At 48.8% G+C, this 20,259-nt stretch overlaps 1 protein-coding gene across 3 annotated transcripts in view; it reads right to left on the bottom strand.

The window, feature by feature from the left end:
- LAMP3 (lysosome associated membrane protein 3) overlaps positions 1 to 14,209 on the bottom strand; it is a 28,183-nt gene extending 13,974 nt beyond the window's left edge. Inside the window, exons 1-3 of one of the 3 annotated variants that reach the window (XM_089332090.1) lie at positions 14,013 to 14,209; positions 5,520 to 6,265; positions 3,778 to 3,906 (exon numbers count right to left, since the gene is read on the bottom strand). In XM_089332090.1, the coding sequence (XP_089188216.1) occupies positions 3,778 to 3,906; positions 5,520 to 6,265; positions 14,013 to 14,061 (924 nt within the window). In that variant the 5' untranslated portion in view covers positions 14,062 to 14,209. The remainder of the gene's footprint in view (positions 1 to 3,777; positions 3,907 to 5,519; positions 6,266 to 14,012) is intronic. The other 2 variants (XM_089332088.1, XM_008266569.5) reach the window with 2 other exon arrangements.
- Between the last annotated feature and the right edge of the window lie 6,050 nt (positions 14,210 to 20,259).

Here is a 20,259-nt window from a genome sequence, read left to right as displayed (position 1 = left end):
GCAGATTAAGCCACTGCTTGCAAGACCAGCATCACATATTGGAGTGCTGGTTCTGTTTCTGGCTGCTCTGCTTCTGATCCAGGTGCCTGCTAACACACCTAGGAAAAGCAACAGATGATGGCCCAAGTACTTGGACCCTGCCTGGGAGACCCACTTGGAGTTCCAGGCTCCTGGTTTCAGCCTGGCCCAGCCTGAGGCTTTGTAGCCTTTTGTGGAGTGAACCAGGAGATACAAAATATCAATCGCTCTCTTCTTCTCTGTGTGTCACTCTTCCTTTCAAATAAAATAAATAAATAAATAAATAAATAAATCTTTTTTTAAGTCAATGGAAAGTAGAATTAAATGATAAGCTTACTTTGTTGCCAAACACTTTGAAATCCATGCATGCTTTTTCCTTTATATGTATTTTCCAAGAACTTTTTAAAACTCCTTGGAGAAGACCTGGTGGCGCCCCTCGAGGTGTTCAGTCTCAGGGTCTCAAAAGCAGTTGAACAACATGCTTGGACCATCTGTGGTCCAACAGCAAAACATCTGTGACCCAACTCCTTTCTGGTTTGCTTTCACATACCATTTATTCAGCTTATTCTTTATTTGGGGCTCTTTTTTAGCATAAGAGAGACCTGTACTCCAGGGCCCATACTTACAAGGCCCTCTGCCCATCCTAAGGGCAAAGAGGTTCCCTTAAAGGGACCTGACAGGAGGACAGTGACAGGAGCAGGCCTTCGTTTTTAGAAACTGATTGGACTGCACTATGAGAATGATCTAAGGAGCAGCAGGAGAACAATGACTGGTGAGGCAACCCCCCAGGAGACCTCCTAGAACCTTCCCTTCCCTTTCACATCTCCCAGATCTGCTCTCGCCCAAGGAAAGTAGGCTTGGCATTCGCTAAGGGTCTCACAGTTGGCCAGCTGCATGCACCCACCTGACCTCGCCGTCTCACTGACCATCACAACAAGTCAGGACAAATATCATCAGCCCATTCTACAGCTGAGAACAAAGAGGCTCAGAAGAGTTCAGAATCCACCTCAGAGTTACCTAGCTTGCAGGTCACAAAGCAAGATTCTGCCTTCAGGATCCTGTCCTAAGTTTTCCTCCATGCGATCTGGGATATGTGGGTATAGACAAAAAATTCATTATGTGAAAACTTTCTAAGACACTCCCTGAAATGCACTTGGAACTTAAAGCCCTCTATAGAAAGCAAGACTGGGCCCAGTACAAAGTGAAAATGTAGAGTTTCTGGTTCAAAAATCATTCAGAATTTCAAAAGGCAACAGCAAAAAATATTAAAGGAGGCATGAACCCTTCTAAACGCACAGGTCACATGCCTGAGAAGCTGGCCCTCATTAGAAGATCTCTCCTATTCCACAAGAATCAAGCTTTTTAGGGCTAATCCAAGACACAAAGACTTCTTTGGCAGGGTTCATATCCAAGTTCCTTTTTTAAATGCAGAAATGCTGCAAGAGCACTAAGGCTGTGAGCATTTTCACCTTCTGTGAGCCTCTTTGCTACCCTCCTGCTATGGATAAGGTCAGGTGCTGGGGAATGGGACTGGAGAATGGCAGGAAAAAGGCAAATGGACAGGAAATGCGGCGACTGCAGCTCTGGAAGCCATGGATTGAGGAAGGCTCACCTTGCCCCTTCAGGAAGGCGGCTGGAAAAGGTCATGAGGAAGGGAGAACCTGCTTGTTCTTCTAGCTCTATCTCATCACTCATGCCCTGTCCAGGAGGGAGGGAGAGGGAGAGAGAGAGAGAGAGAGAGGGAGGGAGGGAAGGAGGGAGGGAGGGAAGGAGGGAGGGAGGGGCAATTAAGAGGCACATAGAATTTTAAGAAAATTGAGAACTCAACATTTGGGTGGAGTTTGATCCAACTGGAGGCATCTGAAAGGCCAGACCGGAGCAAAAGGAGACAGAGGAAAGTAACAAAAGGAGAGGCTGAAGGGTCCAAGGAGAGCCTGTTTGCAGTTCCGCCTGAGGCCTGCCATCCGCAAATGCTGGGGGTTTCTAGTACCTTCCCGTAGGCCGCTACGCACACAGGGATCCGGGCAGTGATACAGGTGGGACTGGGCCCTGAACTAAAGCACAAATGTTTATGTCTGTCTCTTCTGCCATTTGGTGGCTTTTTAAGAAATTCCTGACACCTCTATGGTTCTACAGTTTAACTTCAAGTGCTCAGGGAGAGAGCGTGAAGTCTCCCTCTTCTGATGCGAGGGGGTTACGTCTTTTCCACTTGGCACCCAAAGGGAATCCCTGACTTCTCAAGTTCATCCCTACTTTTGGAGAAAAGCATCCTCCAGGAGGATGAAGCCTTTGAGACCAAGTTATAACAACAACAACCATAGCCACACCCTTTCCTGAACATGGTGTTAAATAATAAAATGTATGGAGGCCATTGGACTGGATGGGACTCACTCCTGCACCAGGCCCAACAGGTTACACCAAAATGAAGCTACTCATGCCGAAGTTCCAGGCCAACATGTTGAAACTAGGTTGTTTATTTGACCTTCCAAGAGATCAGGAGAGAGAGAGAGAGAGAGAAAGAATCCCTAAACAAGCCAGTTTTACTTAGCATGGTAAGGAAGTGACCCCCCCCCCCCACAGGAAAAGGAACTTTGACATGACCAATTCACTTCTTGTTTCTGCTCTCTTTAGCCTTTTTCTGTCAGTACAACCAACCTCCTCGGCTCAGTTCCTCAGAACACGCATTCTATTCTATAGAATGACACATCACAGCAAGTCCCAGCGTCACAAATAAAGGCCAAGGGAGACTTCTAAACTGAATTTGTTCGGTGTCCTTGGATGGTTGTTAAGTGCCAGACCTTGTGCTAGACAGTTTACATACCCCATTTCTAATCCTCCATGGGGTCCTGCTAGGTAGGTGTGAGTGTTCCCATCTTAAACATGAGGGAACAGTCCTCAGCTAGCCCATGATCAGGCAGCAGGTCCCAGCTGAAGGGTGCTACCATGCCTCCTCCCTCCCCGACTCTCACTTGGCCTACTCAGAGACACCTTGGGGCAAGCAGGGGCGAGTCTGCCCTGCAGAGTGAGGGGACAGCTTCACCCAGGCCCCAGAGCTTTCGCCTAACTCTCTCACTGCAGTTACAGCCACTGTCTGTCTATGCGCATGCTCTTTACAGAACTGACTACTAATTCTCTGCCCTCATTTTTCAGATAACACGATTCAGCTTGGATGGGTTAAGTTGCCTGCCCAGTGTCACAAGGAGAGCAAGTGACAGAGCTGAATTGGTGACTGACCCACTGACTTCAAGGCCCAATGCTCTGGCCACTCCCCCTCATTGTCTACACACTTCCGGAAGATGGTCTGGAAAGCCCAGTACCTGGTTAGTCCCTGATTTTTGCCCACTGTGGTTGGAAAGAACCCATTCTGACATTTGCTTTTGGTCTTAGAAAAATCTTGCTTCTCTGGGGTTCACCAGGAATTTCTAGGGATCTGTTGATGTGTACAACTTCCTCCTTTGGGCGGCTGCAAAGGGCATGGGTGGTTCGGTACCCCAAGGCCAAGTCTCCCCTAAGAGGCACTGAAGGCCTCCTTGGGCTACACAGAGGGGGCTGAGGGAGAGGAAGGCAAACAGGAGATGTCGACACTTCCCTCCTCTCCCTCCCCAGGCCCCTCATCTTATCACACAGACTTCAAAAGGCTCTCAGATCTATTTCTGCTGGGCCTTAAACTCAAGTGTGGGATTGCATCACGGGGTCCCAGGGTGTGGCAGAGGAAAAGCCACAATGGAGCTGGTTACCGCCAAAGAGCTCTTGCTTTACCCTGGTAAATGTCAGATTCACAAATCCACGCTGGAAACTCAAGAGAAGGTTGGATTTTCGGCAGCCACAGTTCCCAGAAGCTTGGGTTGTGTTGGGGTCAATGTTGAAGTATCTCTGAGGTGAAAAAACCTAGAATAAATCAGACAGATGAGCTCAGTGAGGTTTAGAAGGAAACCCTGGCAAGGGAACTGCAGGCACAGAGAGCCCAAAGCCAAGGCTGAGAGGGTATTCCCTTGAGAACTGCGAAGTCCCCATCCTCGCACTTCCAAACTGTTACTTCCAAAAGCGTTCTTTTTTTCTTTTTCTTTTTTCAAAGATTTACTTTATTTATTTGAAAGACAGAGTTACAGAGAGAGGTCTTCCATCCGCTGGTTCACTCCCCAGATGGCCGCAACGGCCAGAGCTGTGCCAACCTGAAGCCAGGAGCCAAAAGCTTCCTCGGGGTCTCCCAAATGGGTGCAGGGGCCCAAGGGCTTGGGCCGTCTTCCACTGCTTTCCCAGGCCATAGCAGAGGGCTGGACTGGAAGAGGAGCAGCTGGGACTAGAACTGGTGCCCATATGGAATGCTGGCGCTTCAGGCCAGGGCGTTAACCTGCTGTGCCACAGCGCCAGCCCCCAAAAGCTTTCTTTTTTCTTTCTTTCTTTCTTTTTTTTTTTTTTTTTTTTTTTTGACAGGCAGAGTGGACAGTGAGAGAGAGAGAGAGACAGAGAGAAAAGTCTTCCTTTGCCGTTGGTTCACCCTCCAATGGCCGCCACGGCCGGCACACCACGCTGATCCGATGGCAGGAGCCAGGTACTTATCCTGGTCTCCCATGGGGTGCAGGGCCCAAGCACTTGGGCCATCCTCCACTGCACTCCCTGGCCACAGCAGAGAGCTGGCCTGGAAGAGGGGCAACCGGGACAGAATCCGGCTGCCCGACCTGGACTAGAACCCAGGGTGCTGGCACTGCAGGCGGAGGATTAGCCAAGTGAGCCATGACGCCAGCCCATAGTCACTGTTTACAATGTTTTCACTTATTGGCACTGGTGCTGTGGCTTAGCGGGTAAAGCTGCTGCCTGCAGTGCCGGCATCCCACGTGGACCCATCTGCTCCACTTCCGATCCAGCTCTCTGCTGTGGCCTGGGAAAGCAGTAGAAGATGGCTCAAGTCTTTGGGCCCCTGCACCCACATGGGAGACCTGGAGGAAGCTCCTGGCTCCTGGCTTCGGATTGGTGCAGCTCCAGCCATTGCGGCCAACTGGGGAGTGAACCAGCGGATGGAAGACCTCTCTCTCTCTCTGCCTCTCCTTCTCTCTCTGTGTAACTCTGGCTTTCAAATAAATAAATAAATCTTAAAAAAAAAGTCTTCACTTATTTATTTACTTGAATGTCAGACAGAGGTCTTCCATCTGCTGGTTCACTCCCCAGACTTCCACAACAGTCATGACTGGGTGAGGCCAAAACCAGGAGCCAGGAACTCAATCTACGTTTGCCACATAGAAGGCATGGACATAACCACTTGAGCCATCACTTCTACCTCGCCGAGTGCACATTAACAGGAAGTTAGAATCAGAAGTGGAGCTGAGGCTCAAACTCAGACCCTCTGCCCCAGATCTTCCAATGGAGCACTGTGGAGAAAGATGAGCTCATAGCTATTCACTTTCATTCAAAGGCACGGATGCAGGGGAGTGCTCACGTGTAGCAAGACAAACTCCACTCAAGCCTTTTGCAGACGGTGTTACGGCCCGACAACCCCAACTTACCGACTCCTTGTCTTGAACCATAAGCTCTAACCCCATCTCTGCTTTTATACAGAGTCTGCTTCCATTTAGAACTTGATAAATTCCAGTCTTGGCTGACGAAGGCTGAGGTGCAAGGGTGGGCCCACTAAGTGTATAGGCAGGGGAAGTGGTCCGGGTGTCATTGTGTGCCGTTGTAGCTGTTCCTGGGGCCTGGGAGGGCTGGATAGACTTCTGACTGGTTGTGTTTCTGTGTGGTGCTGTGGTCCGAGTTGTCACAACAGTGGTCTGCTTACTGGGTTGGGTGGTTTTCCCAGGTGTGTGGCTGACAGTTGATGGACTGCTTCTGGTTGTATGGCCTTGTGGGATGGTGGTGGGTAGCTGGGAATGAGTGGCTAAGCTGGGACCAATTGTAGCCTCTGTGACTGGAGCAGCTGTGTGTGAGTTGTTGGGTGTGGCCTGAGTTGTGATGAGGGTATAGATAGCAGTTGGGATGGTGGATGGGGTACTTTTGGTAGTTGCTGGGGTAGTTGGGATTTCTGCTGTGTGTGTTGTTGAGTTCTCAGAGGCGCTGCCAGTGGCCATCATTGGAGAAGTGATGAGCCCATCTGTTGAACTTGCTGGCGAAGTGTTGCGAGGCATTTGGCGAGTTGGCTGCTGGAGAGAAGGTTGTGCTCTGGCCTGTATTGTTGCCGCTGTCGTGGGCTGAAGATGGCCTCTGATTTCTGGAAAAGCCTTGGCACTCATTTGACCGCCATCCTGCAAAGTTACTGGGATTTAGGAAACAAAAGTGTTAGAACAACAACTTATTGGTCATTAAAAAAAAAACAACATGCACAGTTTTAGATCTGAGGGACATTCACGAGGCTATAACCACAAACAAAAGATTGCCAAAGACTCCTTCACTAGGCTACAACTCTAATGTTTCGGTTGTACTCAGGTTTTTTACAGGGGAGTGATCATACTGCACACATTTGTCCGTACTCAGCCCCTTTGTCTGGATGGGGCTTAGTCCTAAGACACAAAGCGATTGCACTCAGCTAAATATCTAAGTGTCAACACATCTTTCACTACCCACCTTCAAATGTGAAACCAGTCAACACCAAATACGTAGGTACTTTAAAAAGCATGCAAAAACAGAATTAAAAGATAAAGTTATTTTGATGCAAAAACCAAAAAAAAAGGAACCACCTTGACATCCATGTATAGTTCTTTCATAACTTTCCATGAACTTTTGAAGACTCCCCTGTATGCTTGGATTTTGCAAAATTTTGCACCACAATAAATTTATCTTTTAATTCTATTTTCCCCACAGATTTTGTGAAGTACCCCCGCAGTGCTCCTAGGTAAACAGCTGCACTGATGATCCGGCAGCTTGGATAATGACAATTTACAGGTTTTATAGAATTTTATAGTTTTCATATCAAACAACCTGAGATCTGCAAGGAGTCTTAAAGTTCATCTCACGCAAACACTAACCTGATGCATGAATGGTTCCTAGGAATATTTCTCATGTGTTACACAAGCTAAGCTTAATTACCCCCAATGATGGGAGACTCATTTCCTTACAATATAGTCCCTTCTGCTTCTTAACATTATTTATTTATTTATTTATTTATCTATTTTAAAGGCATAGTTACAGAGAGAGAGAGAAAAAAAAAGGGAAAGGGAGAGACAAAGATCTTCCATCTGCTGGTTCATTCTCCAAATGGCCACAACAGCTGGGGCTGGACTAGGCTGAAGCCAGGAGCCTGGAACTCTATCCAGTTCTCCTAAGTGGGTAGTAGGGACCCAAGCACTTGGGCCATGGTCTATTGCTTTCCTAGGAGCATTACAGGGAGCTGGATCAGAAGTAGAGCAGCCAGGGCTTGAACAAGCACCCATACGGATGTCGGCACTACAGACAACCTAACCCACTACACCACAACACTGGTCCCCTTCTGCTTTTTATCATTCACCAGTTGTTTTTCTCAATATAGGCCAGTGTATGCCACTTCCTTGCTGCACTCTTTGAATGGCTGGGCCTTTCTCATCCAAGAAAGAAAATTAAGTCATAATTGCTCTGTTATTGGGTGGGCTGTGCTTCCTGCTTTGGCTCAAATCCCAGCTCTCTAAAAGTCTTCCTTGTCCTTCTGATATAAAACAGGTCCTCACCCGCACACTCATTTCTGAATACCTGGTTTGCAAAATGGGAAAGATAAAAGCATCAGTTCAAATAGCCTTGGATAACTTTTTAAAAAGAGTTATTGCCATGAAGTGATTTGAGATTAGTGTTTAAAGAGTCGTCTTTGTATCTAATTTATGCGCTTGAATAAACTAAATGCAACTTGACAGTTGTAGATTTTAAGGTTACTACAGATGGGACCTTGACATCTACATCGTAGAGCTGGGAGGACGATTTTTCACCTCCACGGTTGTTATGGAGGTGAATTCTGTTGAAGATTTATTTTAACAATTCGTTTGAGCTAAATATGAATTCCTGGTTCTTTGATCGGGAGCCAATAAGAACTGCACTTGGTATATGCTATTCCTACAAAGAAAGAGAAATCACTGTCAGATGTGGTTCCTAGAAATATCTTGCGATAAGAAGTAAAGATTGCCACAGAGAGCTTCCGCAGACTAGGAACCATACGCCTGGTGTTCTCTTTGGGAGGTTATCACATGCTTGCTAAATTCCTTGTAAATTAAAGCAAATTATCTCAACCAAGTAGAAATAACTAAATGCAACAGCACACCCTTTAAAAAGGGGGTGCCTTTTATGAGTTGCAATTAGAACTCCCCTTTCAGGAGTGATGAACGAACTCAAACAAAAAAAGAAAAAAAAAAAACACTTTGTCACTCACAAACCAGTCAAGAAAACGCATGGTACCCCATCAGGGTACGAGTCTGGCGTGTAGGAAGCCTTGGCAGACGACTGGAGGGGATGGTAGTCATGGCGTCTGCTCTGGCATGCAGGTGTGCCGTTGGGGGATGAGGAGTGTGGATGGTGGACAAAAGACTGGGTTGGCAGGGAGCTGCACCAAGAAGCCAAGTTCACTGCTGTGGTACAGACCAAATCACACTAGGGACTGAATCACACTGACAGTCCCCTTCTCCTTCTCCTTGACTCTCTCCTCTCTTCCAGGTATACAGGGCTCCTGAAGCTTCCATGTTTTGCCAGTACTCTTCCTCCTGTCTGGAATACCATCTACCCTCTTGTCTGCCTAAAGAATTTTTCCTTGTGTGGGGTACAGAAGATGGGCAGGTAATGAGATGGAAAACCCATAGGGTTGATATGGAGTAGGCCAAAACTGGGGCATGGTTTTTAAATTGGACCTTTAATTGCCACAAGTTCATTCAAGGTCACTAGTCTTATGTAAGAGGGAAGGGGGCAGAAGCAAGTTCAGGGCATAGCTCAGAATCTGTCTAGACCTTCCCTGTATTAAAAGAACACAGCACTGGGAGCAGGCGTTGTGGCATAGCAGGTAAAGCTGCCACCTCCAGTGCCGGCATCCCATATGGGCACTAGTTCAAGTCCAGGTTGCTCCACTTCCCATCCATCTCTCTGCTATGGCCTGGGAAAACAGTAGAAGATGGCCCAAGTCCTTGTGCCCCTGCACCTATGGGGGAGACTCAGAAGAAGCTCCTGGTTTCAGATCAGCTCAGCTCCGGCCATTGCAGCCATCTGGGGAGTGAACCAGCAGGTAGAAGACCTCTCTCTTTCTCTCTACCTCTCACTCTCTCTTTCTCTCTTTCTGCCTCTCCTTCTCTCCATGTAACTCTGACTTTCAAATAAATAAATAAATCTTTAAAACAAAAATAACACAGCACTGGAGTTCACTCACTGATCTGCCAACCTCTCCCACCTCAGCATCCCCTCTCCAGGATTCGGGAGACTCAGATCCCGAGTAGCCCAGGGTCTTGGTGCACTGCTCAGACTCCTCTAGCTGACCACCTGCAGCACGAGGCGTGAGAAGGTTTTGGTTCCCCTGTGACCAGCAGGAGGGGCTGAGATGAGTCACTGCCCAGTCCCCAGGGGAAATCAGCGGCCGTGCAAGGGCTCAGGATGACCTCTTCCCTCGGTTATTTCCCTGGCCAGCAGTCACTCCCCAGACTGCCTTCGAGCCGTCTCCCTGCCGCACCCAGCTCACTGGGTCTGTAAAGGCCTTCAAGGCAGGCTCATGCCAGGCACTGGTGCAGGGAGCTCTAAGCCCCTGCACACTCCTCACTGGAACAAGGGTTATCATCCAGCCCCGGTGCGATGGGAGTGTGGGGTGGGGGCGAGGAATGCAACACAAGGAGAAAGTCTTCAGGCAGTAAATGGAGGAGAGACGGTCTTCCAGACAGGAGGAAGAGCAGGGGTAAAACATGGAGGCTTCAGCAGCCTGGTGCATTGGGAGGGCTGTCAGGGCTCAGGAACACCAGGAGTGTGGAGCAGCGGGCAGAGGGGGCACAGGCCAGGCAGGACATAGAGAGTGCACTTTGCCTGCAGTGCTCTTATGGGGAGTAAATGGAAGTTCATGGCCATGTCCAGGTATGGGGCTGGAGTCCATCCCCACCCACAAGCACCTTGCCCAGAGCCCAAGCAGCCCCAGCAGAGTACAGCCAAGAGGGAAAGGAAACCCTAGAACAGAAGGCACTTTGGGCCGCCGTGCCAAATCCAGACTCCCCTTGCTCCTTCCTTACAGAACGTTGAGTTTAAGCTGAGTACTTACAGAACGCCATGCCCGAGCCTCCTCTCTGGGCGTGGGCATGTGCGACTGAGTTTTGGGCAAAGCAATACAAGCGACAGGGTCCTGTGGGCCTTCTGAAAAGGCTGGCTGAAGGGCGCTCAGTTACCTAGGTAGCCTGCTTCTTACTGTTTTACCTCCTGCAACCTTGTTTGTGATGGCTGGAGCTCCCACAGACATATGGAACCACGAGGAGACCATGAAGCTGGAGGCTGTATATACTCGTATGTTGGGAGATCGCCGACGATGAGCCCCCTTGCTGAAAGCAGTACGAATTCTTGTGGTCATGTTTGCATATGAGAGAATAACAAACAGCTGTCTGGCTTAATACTGTTATTTTGTTCTTGTCCCGGACACGCAGCTGAGCATAAACTTCACCGATATGAACTTCAACAGGGAGGAATTTGAGAGCAGGGGAGACAAGTGACAGCATAAAGATTACTCCTCTAGTTCACCTAGAAGCTATGCTTCCCTTTGCAAAAAGTCTAGTGCCCTTTGTTCATATCCAACTCAACAAGCATTTCTTTTATTTCTTTTTTTTTTTTTTTTTTTTTTTTTTTTGACAGGCAGAGTGGATAGTGAGAGAGACAGAAAGGTCTTCCTTTGCCGTTGATTCACCCCGCAATGGCCATTGCTGCTGGCGCACCGCACTGAGCTGAAGACAGGAGCCAGGTGCTTCTCCTGGTCTCCCATGCAGGTGCAGAGCCCAAGCACTTGGGCCATCCTCCACTGCACTCCCTGGCCACAGCAGAGAGCTGGCCTGGAAGAGGAGCAACTGGGACAGAATCTGGCTCCCCGACTGGGACTAGAACCCGGTGTGCCGGCACCACAGGCGGAGGATTAGCCTATTGAGCCGCGGCACCGGCCAACAAGCATTTCTTGAATCTAGGCATCCAGTACCATGTAGGACACCTGTGCGGACCAGGAACCCGAAAGCCAGACTTCTTAAATGCCAGTCACAGGGCTGCCACTTGCTAACTGGGAGAGCACGAGCCTTTGCCTCAGCACCCTCATCTGTAAAATGGGGATAATGATAGCACCTATTTTCAGGATTCTTAGAAGTAAGACAGGCTAGCAGAGAGCAGACAGCTACTGCAGGCGCAGACCCTAGTTCAGAGCACAACTCTGTCACTGACCAGCTATGTGACAGCGGACAAGTTATTACACCCCTTCCTCTGCCTCCACTTCCTCACAAGCAAAGTGTGTTCCTCACTAGCTGGTTGTGTGATACAGTGCCTAGGACAGTGCCTGGCACACAGGAAGTGGTGGCCATCACTGTTCCCACCGCGTGTGGTCAGCAGGTGGCACCGGTGAGGGGGGAGAAGTGGGACGGACAGAGCTGAGCGAAGGCAACAGGGCTGCTCTCGGCAGATGCTGGCTCAGTCTGCCTTCCCAGCACCCCTGGGAGAGGTCAGGGAGGGAGCTGAGCACCCGACAGGCCAGGCACGGTGAGTGGGCCTGCCTGCCATGAGTGTCAACCCCTCAAAGGCCATGCAGGCGCCATCTGTCCCAGGGCAGAGAGAGGTCACTACTGAGGAGGAACCTCTCAGCTTCTGCTTTGCTCACCTCTGAGTACTGCCGTTCAGACAGGGAAGGAGAATGGGCCGTTTCTCCTCCTCTTGGCCTTGCACTTGTCAGAAGTCCCTGGGGTCCTGAACCTGTCAGTCACCTGTCAGCCAATTGGCAGCTGTTCAGTGAGTAGGGTTACTACTAGCTGGAAATGTTGGTTTGTTTGTTTGACTTGCTTGCCCTGTAAAATGCAGCAATGACTTCTTCTGTTCAAAGAACATGGCCCTTTAATTCTGAAAGCACAGCACAGGAAAGCCAGCCTGGAGTAGGGCAGTGGCATGACCCTTCACACTGCCGTGACAACACCCAACATTGATGTCACAACCACGGGCCACCATGTGCCTCATCTGAACCTGCTACAGGGCAGCCTGGACGGAGCAAGTCATCCCACACAGCCAATTCCAGTGGTTCTGGGAGGAACTGGGAATGAACTAGTGAACACAGTAACAGGACCCAACATCCTAGTTAGAAAAATGCTCCAGTGAAAGCCAGGGATTGGGGTTTATAAAACACAAGGGTATGGGGGGCCAGCACTGTGGCGTAGTGGGTAGATCTACCGTCTGCAGTGCCGGCATCCCATATGGGTGCTGGTGAGTCCCTGCTGCTCCACTTCCCATCCAGCTCTCTGCTAAGGCCTAGGAAAATAGTGGAGGATGGCCCAACTGCTTGGGCCCCTGCACCAGCTTCGGAGACCTGGAGGAAGCTCCTGGCTTCTGGCTTTGGATCAGCCCATTGCGCCCAGGCAGAAGCGCAGGCAGAAGACTTTCTCTCTCTCTCGTTCTCTCTCTCTCTCTGCACCTACCCCTCTGTAGCTCTGCCTTTCAAATAAACAAATAACTCTTAAAACACACACACACACACACACACACACAAGGGTACTACAGACAGTGGAATATTAAAAGATAAGCCTTAGGCCGGCGCCGTGGCTCACTAGGCTAATCCTCCACCTTGCGGCGCCGGCACACCGGGTTCTAGTCCCGGTCGGGGCGCCGGATTCTGTCCCGGTTGCCCCTCTTCCAGGCCAGCTCTCTGCTATGGCCAGGGAGTGCAGTGGAGGATGGCCCAGGTGCTTGGGCCCTGCACCCCATGGGAGACCAGGAAAAGCACCTGGCTCCTGGCTCCTGCCATCGGATCAGCGCGGTGCGCCGGCTGCAGCGGCGGCCATTGGAGGGTGAACCAACGGCAAAGGAAGACCTTTCTCTCTCTGTCTCTCTCTCTCACTGTCCACTCTGCCTGTCAAAAAAAAAAAAAAAAAAAAAAAAAAAAAAAGATAAGCCTAAGGGGGCTGGCATTGTGGCAGGGTGAGATAAGCCGCTGCCTGTGACACCAGCAACCCATATCAGAGCATCAGTTCAAGTCCCAACTGCTCTGCTTCTGATCCAACTCCCTGCTAATATGCCTGAAACACAGAAGATGCTCCAGGTACTTGGGTCCCTGCCACCCATGTAGGAGCCCTGCTTGGAGTTGCAGGCTTCTGGATTTGGCCTGTCCCAATCCCAGCAGTTGAGGTGGTTTGGGGAGTGAACCAGCAGATGGGAAGATCTCTGTCTCTCCCTCTATCTCTGTCACTCTGCCTTTCAGATAAATAAAATCAATCTTAAAAAAAGACAACTCTATTTTGATGCCAAAGACCCATTTGAAATCTATGCACGGTTCTTTCATAATATGCATTTTCCATAAACTTTCTGAAGACCTCTCAGATTATTATAAACTCTGCTTCCCAGATAGCATCCTGAATCTTCAGTGCGGCAGCCGGTTTGTTTCCATCTTTGACGCCCTAGCTTACACCTGTCTGAAAAGGCAAGTTAGACCACCCCTGATGAAGCATCTTCACAGTTCCCTGTGCTCTGATACAAGCACAACCCCTCCATGGGAGAAAAAAAGCTATGACTGCTTTTTCCAGATCACAGAGAGATCCCGTTTCTAAGCCCGGGCTCTATGTCCCTCTCCTAAATCTAAGTGATTTCGCAGACTCTCCCTGATGGGTGCCCAGAACCCATTTACTCCTCCTCTTCTACTCTACCTGCCTCACCTAAAACATGTCCAGCTACGAAAGCCCTTGGTGAGAATGAGCGGCGCCCCACATCTGGAAGGGGCAAGTTGGAGGCGTTTTCCGGAGGAAGGATCCACGACCTCAGGCGCGGGATCTGCAGCCCGTCCTGCCTGGCCAAAGTCAGGGACATCCAAACGCGCTTCAAGAGGACCCGACCTGGCAGGGCCACCCTGGGAAGTCACTCACCGGCCAGAGACACCAGGAGCGCGGCCGCTGCCGCCGAGAGCCGAAGCATGGCTGGCGGGCGCAGGCGGGCGCGGGCTGCGCGCAGCGGCGGCTTCCGAACCTGCGGGGCTGCTCCCGGCGCACGGCGCAAACGCGCAGGAACACGCGGCTCCCGGTCCCTCGGCCACGGGCGGCGCAAAACCGAGGACCCACTTTATGAGAAGTGGCTGAGAGGCCCGCCCCAGGGGCGTGCGGGCGGGCGGGCGGAAAGCCACGAGGGCCCCGGCTGCAAAAGCCGGTGCTTTCCTCGCGGCAGTCGGGGTTTGCGCGGGCGGGGACGCCGTGGGGTCGACCGAGGGCCAGGGCCACTGGGCTTTCTCGTTCCCTCTTTTGTCTAACCGCTTGGGAACATTTGTGGAAGCCCACGAGAAAACCGTCCCTCGGTCTCCAGAAGGAGCAGGAGGCTTGAGACAGTGGCTGGACGCACAGTCTCTGGCACTTTTACAGAGGGTCCCAGGCCGCCTCGCTGGGTGGGAAGCAGAAGGAGCTTGAATTTGACAGAGAAATCTGGGTTTGAACCTGACTCTGCTAACGCCCTGGCTGTCTGACCTTGGGTAACCTCTCTGAGCCTGCTGTGAAATGGGTACAATGCTGCTTACTCCCGGGTGCATCTGCAAACCCCAAATCCCTGCAAGATGGAAGATACTCGATATCTTAGGAAGGCAACCTTTAAAGATGTCTTCATAGCCCCCAGAACCTAGCAATGTTCTGCCTGGCAGTGGATGGGGTGGGAGACCAATAAAGTGGCTCCAGCTGCTTTTGAAACACCCAGCTGTGGCACCTCTCCTGCGATCCAAGGCTGAAATCCTGAAAACCAACTTAAATACTCTGATCCTCGAAGCACCTGCTCGGGAAGATGGGTCACTGACATCTGCCAGTAAGTGCTGGCTGAACCAATGAACGAAACTTCTGGCAAAGCCATTCAGGCCTTACCAAGTTTCAGAATAATCTCTGCTTCCCTAGTCAACACTCTCTCTCAAAGCCTTCATTGTCCCTCCTCCCTGCTCCCTCAACCCCATTGCTTCCTAGGTTGAGGCTGTACTCCTTTATCTGGCGTTTTGTAGTATCTCCAGGGTGGCACTGTCTTAGCCTTTCAGTCACATTCTCCCTGCTCCCAGTACTCTGGCCACCACTCCAGAGATTTTGCTGGTCCAGCAGAAAGGACACAGGCTTCAGGACCACACACGCCATCATCCAATTCTTGAGCTGTTGTGTGATGGTGGGTAGTTCAATTTCCACATCAACAAAATGGAGGTTTAAAAAATTTTACCTAGGCTGGTGCCACAGCTCACGAGGCTAATCCTCCACCTGCGGCGCCAGCACCCCGGGGTTCTAGTCCCAGTCGGGGCGCTGGATTCTGTCCTGGTTGCCCCTCTTCCAGGCCAGCTCTCTGCTGTGGCCCGGGAGTGCAGTGGAGGATGGCCCAAGTGCTTGGGCCCTGTAGCCGCATGGGAGACCAGGATAAGCACCTGGCTCCTGGGCTGGGCACCACAGTGCATCAGGGTAAGCCGTTGCCTGGGACACCCACATCCCATATTGGAATGCCTGGGATGGCATCCTGCCTCCGTTTCCAATCCAGCTTCCCGCTTGCGCATATCCTAGGAAGCAGCAGAAGACGGCTCAAGTAGTTGGGTCCCTACCCATGTGGGAAACCTGGTTGGTGTTCCTGGCTCAAATAAACTTTTAAAAAATTCTGAAAACTGGCCGGTGCCATGGCTCAATAGGCTAATCCTCGCCTGTGGCACCCGGCATCCCGGGTTCTAGTCGCAGTCGGGGCGCCGGATTCTGTCCCGGTTGCCCCTCTTCCAGTCCAGCTCTCTGCTGTGGCCCGGGAGTGCAGTGGAGGATGGCCCAGGTGCTTGGACCCTGCACCCGTGTGGGAGACCAGGAGAAGCACCTGGCTCCTGGCTACGGATCAGTGCAGTGCGCCAGCCACAGCGTGCTGGCTGCAGCGGCCATTGGAGGGTGAACCAATGGAAAAGGAAGACCTTTCTCTCTCTCTCACTGTCCACTCTGCCTGTCAAGAAGAAAAAATTCTGAAAACTATATTCAAGTCTAATACCAACATTTTAATATTTTTGAGTCATAGAATCCTTAACTGATCTACATGCTTCTAAAATACTCAATGGTGAGAATCACAGTATGTGGTAGGAGGTACTCTTTTATGGGAAGTTAAATTAACTGAACTCAATAACACTAACCTGGCCCTACAGAAGAAAAAACTGAGGGAATTCATCTCCTCTAAACTGGCCTTACAGGAAATCCTTAAAGGAGTTTTACAAGTAGAAGCAACTAGATAGTGCCTAGCATCATGAAAGCATGAGAAAGCATACAACTCACTGGTACAGCAGACACACAAAGGAGAGGGAGAAAGGAATCAAATGTTACCACCACAATAAATAAATAAATCACTAATCCCCAAACAAGAAGAGAGCAAAAACAGAACAAAAGATATACAGAACAACCAGAAAACAATTTACAAAATGACAGGAGTATGTTCTTGCTTATCAATAATAACCTTAAACTAAATGGGCTAAATTCCTCAATGAAAAGCTGTATGCAATCTGCCAGAAACTCACTTCACTAGGAAAGACACAGCAGTAAGAACTGAAAGAGGGACTAACGCTGTGGCATAGCGGCTAAAGCCGCCACCTGCAGCACTGGCATTCCATGTGGGCGCCGGGTCAAGCCCCTGCTGCTGCACTTCCGATCCAGCTCTCTGCTATGGCCTGGGAAAGCAGTGGAGGATGGCCCAAGTTCTTGGGCCCCTGCACCCTGGTGAGAGACCATGAGAAGCCTCCTGACCTCTGGCTTCGGATCAGCACAGCTCCGGCCATTGTGGCCATCTGGGGAGTGAACCAGCAGATGGAAGACCTCTCTCTCACTCTCTCTCTCTGCCTCTACTTCTCTCTGTGTATAACTCTGCCTTTCAAGTAATAAATAAATAAATCTTTAAAAAAAATACCTGAGAGAGAGGAGATGGGAAAAGATACTCCATGCAAATGGAGACCAAAAGCAAGTAAGATTGGCTCTATTTATATGTGATAAAAATAGACTTTAAGTCAAAAACTGTAAAAAGAGGCAAAGAATGATATTATATAATGATAAAGGGATCAATTCAGCAAAATGCTATGACAGTTGTAAATACATGTGCACCCAATACTTGAACCCAAATAGATGGGGGTACTTCAACACATTTGTGGGAAAGTGGAATTAAAAGATAAAATTTAGGGTTGGGCATTTGGCCTAGTAGTCAAGATGCTGGTGAAGGCATTCATGTCCCACGTCCGAGTACCTAGGTTCACTTCCTGGCTCTGGCTCCTGAGTCCAGCTTCCTGGTAATGAAGACCTGGGAGGCAGCGGTGATGTCTCAAGTGGTTGAGTTCCTGCTACCCATGTGGGAGACCTGGGTTGAGCTCCTAGCTCCTGCTTTGGTCCCCGGCTGTTGAAGGTATTGGGGGAGTGAACCAGCAGATGAGAGTGATCTGCCTTCTCTCTCTTTCTCTCTCTTTTCTTCTCAAATAACTTTAAAGAGGCAAATTTATTTTGGTTCAAAAGTACTTTGAAATCCATGTACAGCTTTTTCATAATACTCATTTTTCATAAACTTATTGAAAATGTCCTCATATGCATGGATGAAACAGATATATTAAATGTAAACGGAGAGATAGTCTCCAATACAATAATAATTTGGGGACTTTAACATCTCACTTTCAGCAACAGGTAGATCATCTAAACAGAAAATCCATCAAGAAACATTGGCATTAAACTACATGTAGAGCCTGGTGTTGTGGCATAGTGGGTAAAGTCACTGCCTTACAACACCAGCATCCCATATGTGTACTGGTTCGTGTCAAAGGCTACTCAAATCGAGCTCCCTGCTAATGGCCGGGGGAAAGCAGCAGAAGATGACCCAAGTGTTTGGACCCCTGCCATCCATGTGGGAGACCTAGAAGAAGCTCTTGGCTCCTGGCTTCAGCCTAGCCCAGTGCTGGCCTTTGTCACCACCTGGGGAGTGAGCCAGCAGATGGAAGATCTCTCTCTTTCTTTCTGTGTGTCTCTCCCTCTCTCTACAACTTTGACTTTCAAATAAATAAATAAATAAATAAATCTTTAAAAATAAAGAGATAAAGTATACTGTGGACCAAATGGACCTCATAGACATCTACAGAGCATTTCGTCCAATGTCTGCAGAATACACATTCTTCCCACTGAGACATGGAATGTTCTCCAAGACAGACCATAGATTAAGCCACTAAGCAAGTCTCAACAAGTTTTAAAAAACAAAAAATGCATCATGTATCTTCTCTAACTGCAATGGAATAAAACTAGAAATCAATTATGCTTTTTGAAAAGCCTAAAAACTCACAGAAATTAAATGACATGCTCCCAGATAACCAAAGGGTCAATGAAGAAATTAACAAGGAAATAAAAAAAATTGAAGCAAACAAAAATAGAAATACAACATACTAAAACCTATGGGATAAAGCAAAAGAAGAACTAGGAGGGAGTTTTATAGTAATAAATGCTTACATCAAAAAAAGTAGAAAGATATTTAAGTAAACAACCTAACAATGCACCTCAAGGAAGTAGAAAAGGAAGCACAAATCAAACCCCAAATTAGTAAATAAACAAATTGAGTAACTAAAAATAAATTGATAAACAAATTGGAAACTAAAAAGAAATATAAACATCAATGAAGCAGAATTGACAAACCTTTAGCTAGACTAAGAAAAACAAAGAGAAGGTTCAAATAAATAAAGTCGGAGAGGAAAAAGAGACATTGGAATGGGTACCACATCATAAGAAACGGCTACAAGCCATTATACAGTAAGAAATCGGAAAGCCTATGAGAAGTAGATAAATTCCTGGACACAGATAACCTAGAAGCTGAACAGAAAAGAAATAGAAGAGTATAAACAGACCAATAATGAGTAATGAGATTGAAGTAGTAATAAAGTCTCTCTTCAAAGAAAAGTCTAGCGCTTCACTGCTGAATGCTACCAAGCATGTGAAGGAGAACTCATACCAATTCTTTACAAGCCATTGCAACAGGACCTCTCGGAGTTACCCTCCATTGAAGTCTCCTCAGTACAATGGGCCCAGTGTGTGCTAAGAAACTTCTTGTTTTCCTGCTGTAAACCTATCCTGTTTACAGGGAACTGCACCAACTATGAATTCAGGAGAGCTCTCTTTGCTGTTGCTAATGATTTGTAATGTCTCTTTATAGATCAAGGACATTTTTCCATTCCTTTGTGTGTTTTTTTAAGATTTATTTATTTATTTGAAAGGTAGAGTTACAGAGAGGCAAAGAGAGAGCGAGTCTTCCATCTGTTGGTTCACCCTCCAAATGGCTGCAAAAGCCGGAGCTTTGCAACCTGAAGCCAGGATCCAGGAGCTTCTTCCGGCTCTCCCACACGGGTGTAAGGGCCCAAGGACTTGGGCCATCTTCTACTGTTTTCCCAGGCCATAGCAGAGAGCTGGATCAGAAGAGGAGCAGCCAGGACATGAACCGGCACCCATATGGGATGCCAGCACTACAGGCAGCAGCTTTGAAGTAGGCAGGCATACAGGTTAAAATCAATTAGGTTTGTGAGCTGGAAGACCATGCCTTCACCACGTCCCTATGTGACCTCACGCCCTACCTGATACCTTCGCCATGCCCCTGTGTGACCTCATGCCCCTACCTGGCCACACCTGGGTGCCCACCAGCCAGTTAGATTAATTAACCACTCCCCTTTAGAAGTGGGTTAAAAGCCTAGGACATGGTGTGTCCTGCCTCTCTTCTTTGCCCTGGCCTCTTGCCAGGAGGGGGCTAGCTGTAGCCCTGTGCCCCCTAGGCTTCCTGGCCTAGATGCTGCTCCAAGTGGCTGGTTCTGTTTCTCAGTATGAACCCAGATTTACCTCCCTCTCTTATGTAAAGTGCTCACTCTCCTACGTATCTTTCTCACTAAATAAAAGCTTAAAATGTACCATGCTGCCTCATTTATTTATGCTGGTATTTAGAATGCTTTTCTAAATATTAGGCATGAAACCTCTCAGGCTTATTAATATTGGAGATCTATTAATAAGCATGTGGTGATACCGTATGGCACCCCTAATTCCGGTAACATATGTGACATCCCAGATGGCACTTCTGGGGAACTTTAAGGGTCACATTTTGTAGATTTTAGATATCAGCTTTACCCAGCTAGGCCACAGCACCAGG

Source organism: Oryctolagus cuniculus, chromosome 4 (genome assembly GCF_051225735.1).
Source record: "Oryctolagus cuniculus isolate XC-2025 breed Fujian yellow rabbit chromosome 4, ASM5122573v1, whole genome shotgun sequence".
Classification (NCBI taxonomy): Eukaryota; Metazoa; Chordata; class Mammalia; order Lagomorpha; family Leporidae; genus Oryctolagus; species Oryctolagus cuniculus.
This window is presented reverse-complemented; position numbering and strand designations above follow the sequence as displayed.